Source organism: Cibotium barometz, chromosome 53, assembly GCF_041138505.1.
Source record: "Cibotium barometz isolate CiBa-2024 chromosome 53, ASM4113850v1, whole genome shotgun sequence".
Classification (NCBI taxonomy): domain Eukaryota; kingdom Viridiplantae; phylum Streptophyta; class Polypodiopsida; order Cyatheales; family Cibotiaceae; genus Cibotium; species Cibotium barometz.
This window is the reverse complement of record NC_141098.1, coordinates 9,318,669-9,332,747: the sequence shown is the minus strand read 5'-3', so window position 1 is coordinate 9,332,747 and position 14,079 is coordinate 9,318,669. Positions and strand designations below refer to the sequence as shown.

The 14,079-nt window shown below is 46.8% G+C and overlaps 1 protein-coding gene across 1 annotated transcript in view; it reads right to left on the bottom strand.

The window, feature by feature from the left end:
- LOC147608258 (protein NEOXANTHIN-DEFICIENT 1-like) overlaps positions 1–14,079 on the bottom strand; it is a 54,742-nt gene that overhangs the window by 12,094 nt on the left and 28,569 nt on the right. Inside the window, exons 3-7 of the mRNA XM_086788976.1 lie at positions 11,654–11,737; positions 11,498–11,561; positions 10,976–11,022; positions 10,839–10,893; positions 9,527–9,565 (exon numbers count right to left, since the gene is read on the bottom strand). Coding sequence (XP_086645102.1) covers positions 9,527–9,565; positions 10,839–10,893; positions 10,976–11,022; positions 11,498–11,561; positions 11,654–11,737 — 289 coding nt within the window. The remainder of the gene's footprint in view (positions 1–9,526; positions 9,566–10,838; positions 10,894–10,975; positions 11,023–11,497; positions 11,562–11,653; positions 11,738–14,079) is intronic.

Below are 14,079 nucleotides of genomic sequence, written 5' to 3'. Positions count from 1 at the left end.
CCTATGATACTAAAGGTCTCTGAGCTATTCGATGATTCCTGACAATGTAGGACATGACGAGAGAGAGAAAAAAAAAGCATGCGAGCAAAGATCCCATGCTCGATGTGGAAAACCAAATCATCCGGAGCAACCTCGTATCCAAGATGCCAGCCCACCAAATTTGGTGGCAACCAGCAAAATGCACCGCAAGTAATGTAACCGAGGTCTGGAGAAATCCATCGGAGAAGCTTAAAAACACCTGTCCACACCATCTGAGAGAACTGGCAGGAACATAGACAATGATGAGGAGTCTCCAGGATCCCATCAGCAAATTGAGCATGTGCCAAGAATGCCCATCTACACTAGCTAACTGCCCACCAGTAGACCAACATCCACATGAAGTAAGTCATCCTGTGTGGTCTCCACAAATCCCAAAGTCGGAGAAATCCCCTCTGCATGCCAATGAGAGGCTCTAGAAGGGGTGTGTGTGGACTAACTGAGCAATGTGCGACGTCCAATCTTGGCAGTGTATTGAAAGAAGGGAACCGGCTCTTGGCCTTGCCGATATGGAGGCCAGGACCAAGTTTGCCAAAGGACAGTTCTCCTACAACCACAGTCTATACTCACATAAACTGGAATCAATCAACACAGGGTCAATAAACCACCCCTTGGCGTGAGAGGCAACCACCCTAATCCATTGCCATCTAAGAGTATCAATCTTTGGGACTGAAGGAGGATCAATCTTGTGTAACTGGCTTCTATCAGCCACCCGGAAGTAAGAGGTGCCATAACCAGCAACTCCTCTGGTAACCATGCGAGCGTGAAAGGCACCAACAAGAAGTGACATACCAAGCCGTGGCCAAGAGAACCTAATTAACTACCAAGGCCCTATCAGAAAAAGAAAGTCTAGCAGAACTCTAAAAAGCCAACTTTCTCCTGATAGAGGAGATCACTAGAACAAACTGTTGGGCTGCTGATATGTCAAGGCCAACCTGGAAACCTAAATAGCGAGCAGTCTGCTCGCGACCAATCCAAGTGAATCCCCACTATTGACCCCAAGTAGGAGAAGCCAGAGGATCAGTCACGAAACCCAAAGACTTGTTCCAGTTGATCTTTTCTCTTGCTGCCAAGCAAAAAGTATCAAGAACAACTTGTAAATGCTCCAAGACCTGTGCATTATCCTCAACATATAGAGCTATATCATCGGCATACTCTGCATCAGGAGGTCCTCAGATAAATCCAAAGGTAACCTTAGGCCATGAATTCATGTAGTGCCGTCTTGAAGAAAATAAGACATGGCCAAAGCAAAGAACAAAAACAAATAAGGAGCAAGACGACATCCATGTCTCCTAACAAATCCAGCTTGACTCGAGCAAGGTTTGGGCCACCCTCTCCGCCACATCCTCTGTATCTGTCCAATCTCTATCCCAAAGCAGTCGAATGGCCTCCTTGACCTCCCCGCATAGGAATAAACTATCAGGGATCCTACAAGGCTGCCCCGGGGCCGACACAGAGGGAGGGTCAAGCAATGAATGAATTGGCACATGATCTGACATAATGGTCCCGGCTTGAATGTTAATGGAGCCACCTCTGGCAACAGCCCAGTGATCTACATAGAATCTGTCCAATCTCTCTAGCCGCCTATCGCCCTGCCACCTAAAGCCCCAAGAGAAGGCTAGACTGCCAAACAGTCTGCGAAAGGAGATCTCATGCCAACTATTCAAATAATGTGCTGAGAACATCAACCGATCCCAACCTTCCTGCTCAGCAACTGCAATCCCAACAAAAGAATCCATTTCCTGGCTCCCTCCATGCAGATACTGCACCCTCTAGTCTTCCTAAGATTCAAGATTAGTGAAATCTCCTCCAATAATCCACGAATCCAAGGTAGGAAGGGACGCAACACATACACATTCAGAATCCCCAATCTGGTGTCTCTAGTCTGCAGGGCAATCCACATGGCTTTGGCAGCAACCAAAGTCCCATGGCCACACACACTGCTCAGCCATTTGTCACCAACAGAGATACATACTCCACTGCTCCTGCCCAAGGCTGGCTCCCAAAAAGTGACTCTGACCTGCAAGAATCTTTCCATATTGATTGATTTGGGAATCGGAAATGTGATGCTCTTGCAGTAAAAGAACATCCAACTGCCAAACAATCCTGCAATCTAACTCCTTTCGCAGTCGTAGCTTGGACCAACAACCATCCCCATCTACCCAACTACGAAGACCATTGATACTCCAGGAGACTAAGTGCAGACTCATGAGGAACCAGGTAAGGTGTGCTGCCTACAAGAGCGATGAGCGTAGGTGCAGGCATCAAAGACAAAATGATGCGGCCGTTTGGCCGCAATATCTTTAGAAGAATCAGACTCCGCATCCTCCAAGAAGAAGGGCCATGAGAAAGGGAGGGGCCTCAAGCACTGAGCAGGAGTCTCATAAGCAGCTGTCAACCAAGGCAAGAAAGCAGGGGTGGTGATAGCAAAGTGTCTGACTGCAGCAGTGGCACTCCATGACTGGGAGTAAGGAGGCAGGACCCAAGTCTCACACACTCGGAGAATGACCGGTAGAAGAAACTGTCTGGCAGACCGTCTCCAAGCAACAAGACCAAAACAATCGGGGTAAGAGCCTCCGTCACCTGCTCTCCGAAAGGTACCAACCCTGTGGGCTAACTACACCCTGACATATTGAAGGGTGAGGTCTAGTGTCCAATGAACAATATCGGACTCTTGGAGAAAAAAACGGAGCAAAGGGGAATCAGACCTAGCTATGTGAGATAGAGCCGTGCCCCCACTTTCCTGATGACAAAAACAACTACCTCTAGCAGGGCAAGCCAAAACCTGAGTCCACTCCAAGGGCCAGATTGAAAGAACTAAGAGACAAGACCATAGGCACCGCTGCAACATCTCTCTAGTCCGGAGCAAAACTCCAAGGGCCAGATTGAAAGAACTAAGAGACAAGACCATAGGCACCGCTGCAACATCTCTCTAGTCCGGAGCAAAAAGAACGAGTGCTAGAGATCCTCCTCCTGTGGGGATGAACATTGAATGGGACTAGGGGGAGGCTGCATGTCTGTCTCTAAAGGCATGAGGGAGCAACATTATCAGACTCAGCCAACATAGCCTCGCACACACCTACAATCTTCATCAGCTCTGAAATAGGCTCAGAAGAACCATAAAGCAGAGGGCTACTACTAACAGAAGCCTGTCTCTACTGCCATCGCTTCTCCTGCCGCTTGGCCTTCTTTGCCTTCTTTCTTCTTTGATGGGCCTTCTGAATAGTGTCTAGCTGCTCTTGGTTGGAATGTGCATCAGCTGGACATCAAAACTGCCTTCTTTCGATTGCCTCGCAGATCGGTAGCCGGCGTAGATTGATGATGTGCTGCCATAGCAATGAGCACCTGATGGCAGTCATACAAGATGTGGGTGAAAAGGTGTCATCGTAACCTATGCCTTTCTGTTGTGCATTTCCCTTTGCTACAAGTCTAGCTTTGTAACGATCAATGCTACCATCCGACTTTCTTTTGATCTTATAGACCCACTTTGTACCAATAGCTTTCTTGCTGAAAGGCAAGTCAACTAAATCCCAAGTGCCATTCTTCAAAATGGAATCATATGAGAAACATTGCAATGTGAAAAGAAGAGGCGAACGGAGCTCCCCGTACCTGAGCGTTGTGCACCTCTATGCCTTCCCCACCCACCCCGGGCCGCCTCTTAGCTGCCCCCGCCTTTTCTGCCCCCACTTCCCTGCTGCCCCCATTTTCCTGTTGCCCCGCTTTCCTTTGCTGCCCACACTGCCTGGCCTCTTCTGACCCGCCCTCCTTGCTGCCCTTTCCTTCCCTTCCTGCTTTCTTCTCCACCTCCCTTCTCTTCACTGCACTTTTATCCGCCCCACTCAAGAACGGATTACTCTTAAACAAGTTTCAAGTCAGCATTTTTCGCCAATTAGCATCATGGCTAATCAACCCCCTCCGGTCGGGCGAACCTTCCTGCTTTCCCCTCCGCCTCCCTTCTCTTCACTGCACTCTCATCCGCCTCGCTCAAGAGCGGATTACTCTTAAACAAGTTTCAAGTCAGCCTTTTTCTCTGATTAGCATCATGGTTAATCAACCCCCTCCGGCCAGGCAAACCACCCAGTTTTCACAGGACGAGCTTGTGATCCTCTTCGTCGAAATTGAAAAAGACTCCAAGACGACACTCATTGGAAAAATCTCTAGCTCTCGCCCCTCCCGTATCTAGGCCCGTGACTGGGTAATAGCGGCATTGCCTTCCGACTCCGCACTCCATTTTAAAGATGTAAGGCTACTTGGGAGAGGATTCTTCCAAGTAGACTTTGATGCAGCGGAGGCAGCCTCAAAAGTGATCAAGGGCAGTCCCTTCCCTTTGGGCCCAAGGAAGATTTTCTTCCTACCCTACACCAACTACTTCGACCTTGTTGAAGAAGACCGGAACCGTTACCCTGCTACACTCAGATTCCCAGGTCTTCCTCATGCTTATTGGCCATTATTGGAGGCCATTGGGGCAGCCTTTGGGCTGGCCCCTATAGATGCCCATCATCCCAGCTTTTCCCACTTCTACTGCCAGTAAGTCATTGCCTCAACTGATGACATTCCAAGGTTATGGTGTTGGCTCATGATAGTGAACCCTTTGAGGATTGTGTGCTACTTTCGGGACATAATGCTCCCTTGAAGCAACGTATGGAGACGTGAGGCAGACTTGACTAGGGCCGGGTCTATCACCAAATGGGCCACTTTGCACCGGATTGCCCTAGGGCTAGGAGTCACAAGAAACGGCGCAAACGCACTCCCCAAGCAACAGAGCCTAATGCTCTGCCTTAGCTAGCATTTCTCCAGAAGTGGCGGGTCATCTCTCATGGCCATCCTCAAGGTGGGAACGTTGGGGCACAAGATGAGGCCCTTCCCAAAGACAATGTACACAGTGTTGATGTATTGGGTCCGAGTGATGAGTTTGCAAAGTCATCCTCATATAAGGATGTTGCATCAGGACAAAATGACTATGTTGAGTCCTCTTTGCCTGGGATGGACAAAATGCAAGATGCACTTGGTATGGATGCACACGACCTATTGCCATTTTATGAGGCCTTACAAGATGTGCCACAGGAGATATGCCATGGTGTCCTGCAAGACACCCATGCATTGCACACATATGCAGAGGCTATGCAAAGTCAACAACAAAGTGAACATGCTGACACTGGACTTTGCTCCAAGGATTACCCCCATTCTACAGCATTATGAGAGATGGCTCCACACTCCAGCCAAGTGGTTGCTCAGGTCCGGAATCAAAACCTCCTCTTCACCATGAGGAATATCTCATGGAATGTGCAAGGTCTAGGGAGGCTTCCTACGCGCAGTAAGAAGCGCCTTGTTAAGGATCAACTCCACCATGCCATTACAGGTGGACCTATGGATGTGCTGCTTGTGCAGGAGCACAAATTGGATATGTTTCAGTGTGGTAAAACTGGTAAGATCCTTTCTGGACACACTTTTTGGTCCTGTGCACAAGGGACCAAAGGTGGGGTATGCATTTCAATGTCAACATCACTTTTGCCTGATGTTATTGGCCATGGTGTTATCAAACCTGCTAGAGTACAATGGATTTGGTTATGCAAAGAAGGGACGAAAACTAGGTATCTTGAATATCTATGCGCCTAATATATAGGCACCTGGGCACCATCATAGAACTGCTACCCCTGGCTGATCATTGGATTGTTGAAGGAGACTTCAACATGGTTTAGCAGCCATTGGACAAAAAGCGTGGCCGTGAGGGTAGAATACACCCCTTGGAGAGAGCCTCTTGGGAGAGATTTATACTCTCCTTCTATGGCAAGGATTGTTGGACAGAGGATGATTTCCAAAGGAGGCCTAACTCTTTATCTTACTCATGGCATAACCGTAGAAGTGGGGATGGATGCATCTTTGCACCATTGGACAGATTTACGTGGATGATTGGGGCCTGGATAGAGAAGGCTCTATTGCCATCTTGCCAGGTACTACCAAATCAGATCATTGCATTAGTCTTATGCATCCGGGAACTTGGGAAGCAAAAGCGTGTACCCCATGCTCGCATCCCAAACTCTCTCTATCAAGATGCAGACCTCCCTGGAGGTTAGAGAGATTTGGAGGCTTTATGATGATCCTAACCCCCACAAGAGGCTTCCTTGGCCCAGGAGAAGACTAGCCAGCACTATCATTCTGTAGCCTTGGCCAAGAAAGAAGAGGCTCTGGACAAGGAGCCAGCTATCAGACGTAGGTTGGCTGCGCTACAGAGGGAACACGAGAAGCATCCTGTGTCCCCTTGGATCCTAGACCTCGTCCACTGTTAGAGCTGAGTTACAGGTGGCCATGGATAGGTGGGCTAAGTTTGCATTTCATGCTAATGAGACATTCTGGACACAGATGGGTGGAAGATGCAACAAACTGTTTTCCTCAACACATGGACCTATGCATAGTAGGGACACTTTGAGATGCTTGTAGGATTCTCAAGGAGAATTTCATATTGATCCAAATAAGGTGAGGAGTATTGCTTCAGATTTTTATCGAACCTTGCTCTCTGCAAAGGCCCACTCTTTGGATAGAGATGTTGCCACCTAGGGATCCCTTTCCACCCTTCCCTATGGCAGCCAACTTTGGTAATCCCAACAATGCTGGAGGCCCAGCCAACCCTCCTAGCACAGAACCCCTTTCCACAGTGTTGGGCCAAGTCAATGTCAAGCTTCCCACCTTCAGAGGATACACTACTGAAGATGTAGATGACCACATCTGATGGTTCATCTCTATGTGCAAGAGCCGCAGCCTTGAGCAGAAGGATGCCTTCTTGGTACTCTTCCAGTCCACTCTAGAAGGTTCTGCAGACAATTGGTTCAGTCAGTTTCCAACTAACCACTTTGCAGACTAGGCCACTCTAAAGAACACCTTCCTCCGCATCTGGTAACTATGAGGACTGCCTTCTCCAGGAGCTAGGGAAGCACCTTCTCCAGGAGCTAGGGAAGCTGCAATTGCCACCAGGGGGAGTGTGTCAGAACTTATGACATGGACCAGACTGCTGGTGGCCCGCCTACCGACTTACCCGGGCGACTTCATGGTGCGCCAATGGGTGACACAGGCCTTGCCCAAGACCACCCAACGGAAGATTTGGGAGATTCATCCCCAACCAACCACCTTGTTGGAAATTCCAGGAGCTAGCCTCCCAACTAGAAATGCATGTCTCATGTTTGAGCGTGATGTGGCCTCTGTACATCCAACGGGCGACACCACTACATGACGTGGTGGCTCAGTTGAAGCAGGAGCTAGAAGCACTTAAAGTAAGCCAGAAATAGCACTCTGCTCCAACTCAGAAAGTAGATTGAGGAACTGAAGACACAACAAGAAGCCAAGAAGGGGCTATGGTGTGTCATATGCCAGTCACTGGGACACACCGTCCAGGAATGCCCAAAGAGGAGCTGCTGCTCCTTCTGCAAAAAGGGAGGACATGAAGATAAAAACTCTTACTATCTGAAGGGATTCCGTTAACTTCATCAGCAACAAGCCCCTAACCCCACCTCAACAACCCCTAACCCCGCCCAGTATGCCACCACCTCCCTTACCGTTCCGCCAACCTTCCACACTGCTACACCCCCCCCTTGCCAACCAACTCCTCAGGTGACCTACCTTCCACCACTCATTGCCAATCCTCCTGCACTAGCCACTATGGCAGCAGCTCCCATGAACCGTTCTACATGCACTCCCCCACCCCGCAATCACCTCGTCCTCAGCTACAGACGTAGGGAATATGGCCACTACCAAAGCCAGTGCCCCCTTCCTGAAGATGCACCGCCCTGCAGAGGCACCGCCCTGCAGAGGCACTGTCCAGAATCTAAGGATCATTACACCCGGGATGCCCCAAGCAACGGACATCCACTTCAACCGACTTCACATTCCAACTAGTCCCAACCACCCACTTGGTTGCAGTAGGACATCCACCGCCCACTTGCTCTGCTGCACGCAGCCCTTCATCCCCCACCCCTGGTGTGTCCGTCACACCCACACCAACCATTCATGAGGATCCCCCATCAGCCATAGTGGTCACCCAATCACAAAAGAAGGCCATGCCTGAAGAGCCAATGGGACTCTTCCACTGCCCCGCACGGTCATAGAACAGTCCTTGCAAGCCTTCAAGGACCTCCACAACCACCCCTGTGTGTCAGACAAACCACTTACCCCCTGACTCGCACATTCCAAACCGCAGCTTCCACCAATAAGATGGCAGTGAACCTCTTCGATCTTCTCCAAATTAGCCCCACTGTCCGACAATGCCTCAGTGTAATGTACCCCACTCTTTGAAAAAGCCAGTCTCTACCATCAATTGGGCTCCCATCATTTGACATGTGAAACAGTAGTGCACCTGCTCCTTCACCTTAAAAAGGTAACATACACACGGGTTATCTCCGTTGTCTCTCAGTCTGTCACGCACCGGCACACCTAAAGGAGGAGGTCACTTCAACCTGCAGCTGCAATGTATCTGCACCTCTGTAATACAACAAAGCAGTCAGCAGCCCCAGCCATTTTGCGCACATTTTTGACAGGCTTGTTAGCAAAGATACTTTATAGCCATCCATGAAAATTTCACCTAAGGATCCAGGATGCAAAACATAACTTCAAAAGCACACTAGTCATACGAGAGAAGAGACTTAAAGCAAGCCTACAAACTGAAACCATAACTTTACAAAAGCTCTAAGAGAAGTTTACTGCAATAGTCAGAGCACAGAGTTTCCACCTTTGCCCCCATTCAATGCCTAATTACATAGCCAAATTAACTTATAACAAATCATGATGCAAACAAACCATGACACCAGTCCAGCTCCAGAAACCTGGTAAGCTCCAAAATACCAAGGTAAACTATGCCAGCCTACGAAATTGCAGTCACTCTCTATGCAGCAGATTCTATAGAGCAGGCTTCAGTCTAATAAGAAAGAGTAACTCATTTTTGGCCACACCCATTAATAGGTTTTCCCTGTCTTTCATCCTCGTACATTAGCATGCATCAGCATCAACAAGAAGGGGGACCCTGCAGCAGCAATGTATCTGCGCCTCCACATCACAGAAGAGTAGTCAGCAGCACCGATACATTTGTATTTGGGTGTGAACACTTGCAATAGGCTTCGTTAGCAAAGAGATTCCTCTAGTCGTGCCTAATAAAATTATCTAGGATGCAAGGGATGACTTCAAGAACATTTTAGTCGTAAGAGAGTGGAGAGGTAACAGCAAGCCTACAAATTTTGCAAAAAGCTTACATATAATAGATGGAAGTTTGTTTGCACATTGTCTAGTTGAATTAGCTAAAAATATGCTTTATGATAGTTGAAAATGTACACAAGGAGCATGAGCTTAAAGAAAAAAATAGATGCATGCACGCATGCATGTGACCACATGTGCACTTGCATGTGCATGCAAATGTGTGCAAGCAGTGGGGTTACATACACAAAATACGCACAAGCATTACACTGAAAAGATGAGAAGGCCAAGGTTGATGTTGCACCCTATCACTCACCTGTGAGAAGCTTGCCAGCTTACTTGGAAGCCCAACCTCCTGCAATCAAACAAGAACAACACTGTTACTACAAAAAAAAATGTAAAGCAGCTCATCTGCAAGAGCATTAAAGCTTCAATTAACATGCATGAATGCTAGGAAATATCAGACAATGGCCTCAAATGTGAAAAGAGTCATACACTACAAACACTTTTAAGGATCTCTAGAGAGACATCACCACATCATGCAACCCATGGTGGTGACAGCGTCATCCATTCCTAAGCATAAGTTAGTCACCTGAAAACAAGCCTTCTGTACTTCATTCTTAACCATCCTTGAACCTGTACATAAACCATACTTGAAATGGCAATCTACTTTCTTTTTTCTGGCAAGAGATCCTACTATTCAGTCGACGATGTTGCGCCTCTTTTGCTCAACCCACCAGGAGCAGGGGGGAGGCCATCATTCACTAGTGAGAAAACAGGTGTTCATAGGCTAAGGCGAGCGGGAATTGATTTCAAGACCTCCTGCTCAAGAGTCCAATTACTTACCAACTCACTTATGAAGCCGCAGGAAAAATGGCAATCTAGTTTGACATATTCTACTATTGTGCAAGGCATCCTACTCTGACACTACACCTTAAGGGATTGACTTTAAAAAAGTGGATTACTTAGGGTGGGCTTATAAGAGCCACAATGGCTGCAAAGTTTGGTTCAGTGTCAAGTGAGAAGCCAAGCTTCCATTGAGTGAAGTACATTGCAGAACAGTATAATGCACTAGATGGTCGCCAACATCTCGGAATCAAACTCAATTCATAGGAACCGTGGCCAACGAATTGGATGTCAGTAATGCATCCCTTCTCGTACAAACAATTGGAGGTAGTCTCTGCTCTACTGCCTGTAATCCTGCAAACCATGGTGATGGCTTCTAACAAAGCTATTGAGGCCAAAAGAAGCTGAAGATATGGCCTCCAACAAGGCTGTGAAAGTCTACCGCAAGTGGCCATCTCCTTCTGCAGCATATGAATCGAAACTCCCAATGAACCCTCAAAGGCCATGATGGAAACTTGAAAACTGGAACTCAAAAAAAGGTATTCAAAACTAACTATTCCCAAACCCTACTATGCTCCCTGAAGCTTAGGACGACTCCTCAAGCACGCAAACAACATGCAAAGTGCTAGAAAATAAATTTGAAACTGGTATAAAACTGCCCTATGGGCTGCACACGCTGTGCCCGTGCTACAACCCACACAAGCCTTGGATGCAGGCTGTGTTGTACTTGCAAGTGGGTCACAGAACCAACTTACCCCCAATGCCAATGCGCGTAACTTTACCTTTTTTCCATGATCACATGCCTTTGTGCTATTAACAAGTACTCTTGCTGCCCACCTGCATTAAGTAAGTCACAGCTCAGATACTTGCCTCCATTTAGGATTCATGCATGAATGATTCATTAATATGGAAGCCTTACGCGCAAGAAGTGGGAGGATTCCAAACTGTGCCTGCAATTACGACAAGCTGCAGAAAACATTCAAAGATAATAATAATCAGGTCTGAAGTTGAAAGCATGTTTGATAGATGACAGCATAGACATGGTGTCTACCAATTGAGTTCAATAGAAAGAGAAGAAACTCAAAAAGTTTCACTGTAATTCAATGTATACAGATTATTTAAATTCCTGACAGTAATTGAAGGAAGTAGTTTTAAATATTAATATAACAGCCAAGTTACAAAGCATCAGTTTGGTTAGGTCTCTGGGAGAGAATGCTGCTAGCCATGAGACTGTGGTCCTAAATTACTAACAATTAAAAGATATTATTGTTATAATATAGAATATTAAGGTTACAACATATATATATTATTGCTTACTATAATAGTATTAGCATGGAATTTATATATATGGACTTTTTGGTTCCTATTTGTGCATACATGCACGTGCGCGCACGTGAGTGTGTCCAATAATATAAACTGTAATGATAAGCAATGAATAAACCTCATCAAAAGCTCCTGCTGGACTGCTATCATATTGAGCCAAATATAAGCCACCCAAAGTGTACCTGCCTCACAATAACCATCTGCAATCAGTAACTTTATCAGATCCTTAATCTTTTGGCTGAAGCAGCATGAAAGACAAAGTCCAGGTACATACCCAAAAGCCTGCACAATTTTTAAATCTGACGGAATAAACCTCTTGGCAACATCTGCTTTCACCAAGTGCAACTGATAGAATGCCCTGAGAACAGAATATCATCTTGTAGTTTGAATAGTAAAACTGTAACACATGGTATATCAAAAACAAATATGTACAATCTAGAAGAAAGAGATCCTTTGAACAATAGTTGGCCTTTTATGAAGGGCTATAAAAGGGTTTCAGTGGGGTGATGACCTTAGTTCATAAACTTTTGCAACCCTCCATGGTAGATAACCATCCTAATGACAGGACTCTTCTCCTGGAAGTATCTCTGGATGACCAAAAGTTCTGGGTGGTCAATATCTATGGCTAGCCCTCTCATAAAAAAGAGAAAGCTTACGTGAGAATGGCTCTGAACACCCATGGATTTTAATGGCCGGTTTCAACATGGTAGACAAGCCAGGGGACAGGAAAGGTGGTAATGCTGTGCTAATGGGATCTTAGAAGGGCCAGTGGGACGAGCTCTGTTTGCATAAGAGGCTTGTTGATGGCTAGGAGTTAACTGTTAGGGGGATGGAGGTCTGAGTATGGGCACACTTACTTATTTTAGCTTGAAATATACTGATAGCTCATCTAGACTTGACAGAGTGTATTTCAAAATGGAGCAGAATGGTTCCCTCATAATCTGAGAATGTAGGTAGGACACTATTTTACAGGTCAGGAATGAAGATCCCATCTGGGTTGAGTATCTTGGGGGAACCCTATGCTCAAAGGAAGACTCTTCAGCTTAGATATATCAAGCTGAGAGCTGGTTGCTGTAGCTGATCCCCTCCTCCATATCCTCTGGGCAAGCTGACTGGATTGAGATACCTATTTAAGATGATGGTTGTCTTGTTCCATAAGGGTAGGAACTGAAAGAGTGCACAGAGCGGAAGCAGAGTGGCACTAGAATGTGCTGAACAGAGAGTGCAAGAGAGAAAGAGATATGGAGCAAACTATGCTGAATATACTGAAGCAAAACAGTCCCAAGCAAGAGACACTGCAAGTCTCACAAGTGAGGGAGCAAAATATGTACAAGACTGAATGAATGATGAGAGGCCAGCACCCACTATTTATAGTAGATGTAAGCTGGCCGACTGGAGCTGCAAAACAGGCCGACTAGAGCTACTGGACAGGCCAACTGGAAAATGCCAGAAAAGCTGGGAAAAATCCCAGAAAAATACTAGAAAAAGGGGTGGCCAGCCCACAAGCAAAGGCCATGTAAAAGGGACCAAATGGGCACCATAAAAGAGCAGAATCTGGGGATGAATGTGCTAACACCCCCTCTCAACACCAGATGCTGAACAAACTTCGAGAATCCGAAGACGAGGAGCCAAGGAAGCCTGAGAAACCGGCTTGGTGAACAAATCTGCAGCATTCTCCACAAAAGGACAATACTCCAAACGCAAATCTCCAGCAAGAACCCGTTCACGAACATAGTGATACTGAATCTCAATGTGTTTCGTACGAGCATGAAACACAGGGTTCTTGGCGATGGCGATGCAACTCTGATTGTCACACCAAAGAAGAGTAGATCCAGTAGGAGGACAACCGAGCTCCTCCAATAATCTCCGCAACCATATCGCCTCACATACAACATAACAAACTGTACGGTACTCCGCCTCGGTAGAGGAAAGCGCCACAGTAGGCTGCTTTTTACTAGTCCAAGAAATGGCTCCAGACCCAAGTGTAAAAACAAACCAGTGGTCGAACGCCAAGTATCTGGATCTCCAGCCCAGTCTGAATCAGACCATCCAACAAGAGTGCATCCTTGGCCATAGAAGATGCCAAAGTCCAAAGTGCCACGCAAATACCGAAGAACTCTGAGAGCACACCGCCAATGCTACTGACGGGGTTTGGATGAGAAGGAACTCAATAAACTAACTACGAAGCATATGTCCAATCGGGAGTAGGTCAACCATACCAAACAACCAACGAGAACCCGATACTATCCCTGATCAGTCCCTGGAGAAGCATCAAGTGAAGAAAGCTTCTCACCAATATCCATAGGAGAAGATACTAGTTTGCACCCAGTCATCTGAAATCTATCGAGAATCTCCCGTGTGTACTTCTACTCAGAGAAGAAAATGCCCTTCGAGGTCTGCCAAATCTCGAAGCCAAGAAAATAATGCAAGAGGCCAAGATCCGTCATCTCAAACTCCGTCTCCAAAGCATCCATAACAGAACGGATCCGCACAGAATAAGAACCTATAAAGATGAGGTCATCAACATAGACCACAATGATAACAATCAACCCCCTCTCAAGGAGGATATAAAGGTTCGAATCTGCATGAGAACGGCGCAAGCCGAGCTTCTGAAAGAACTCATCAATCCGCTGGTACCAAGCCTGCGGAGCCTGCCTTCAGACCATATAAAGCCTTCTTCAACCACATGATCCTGTTTGC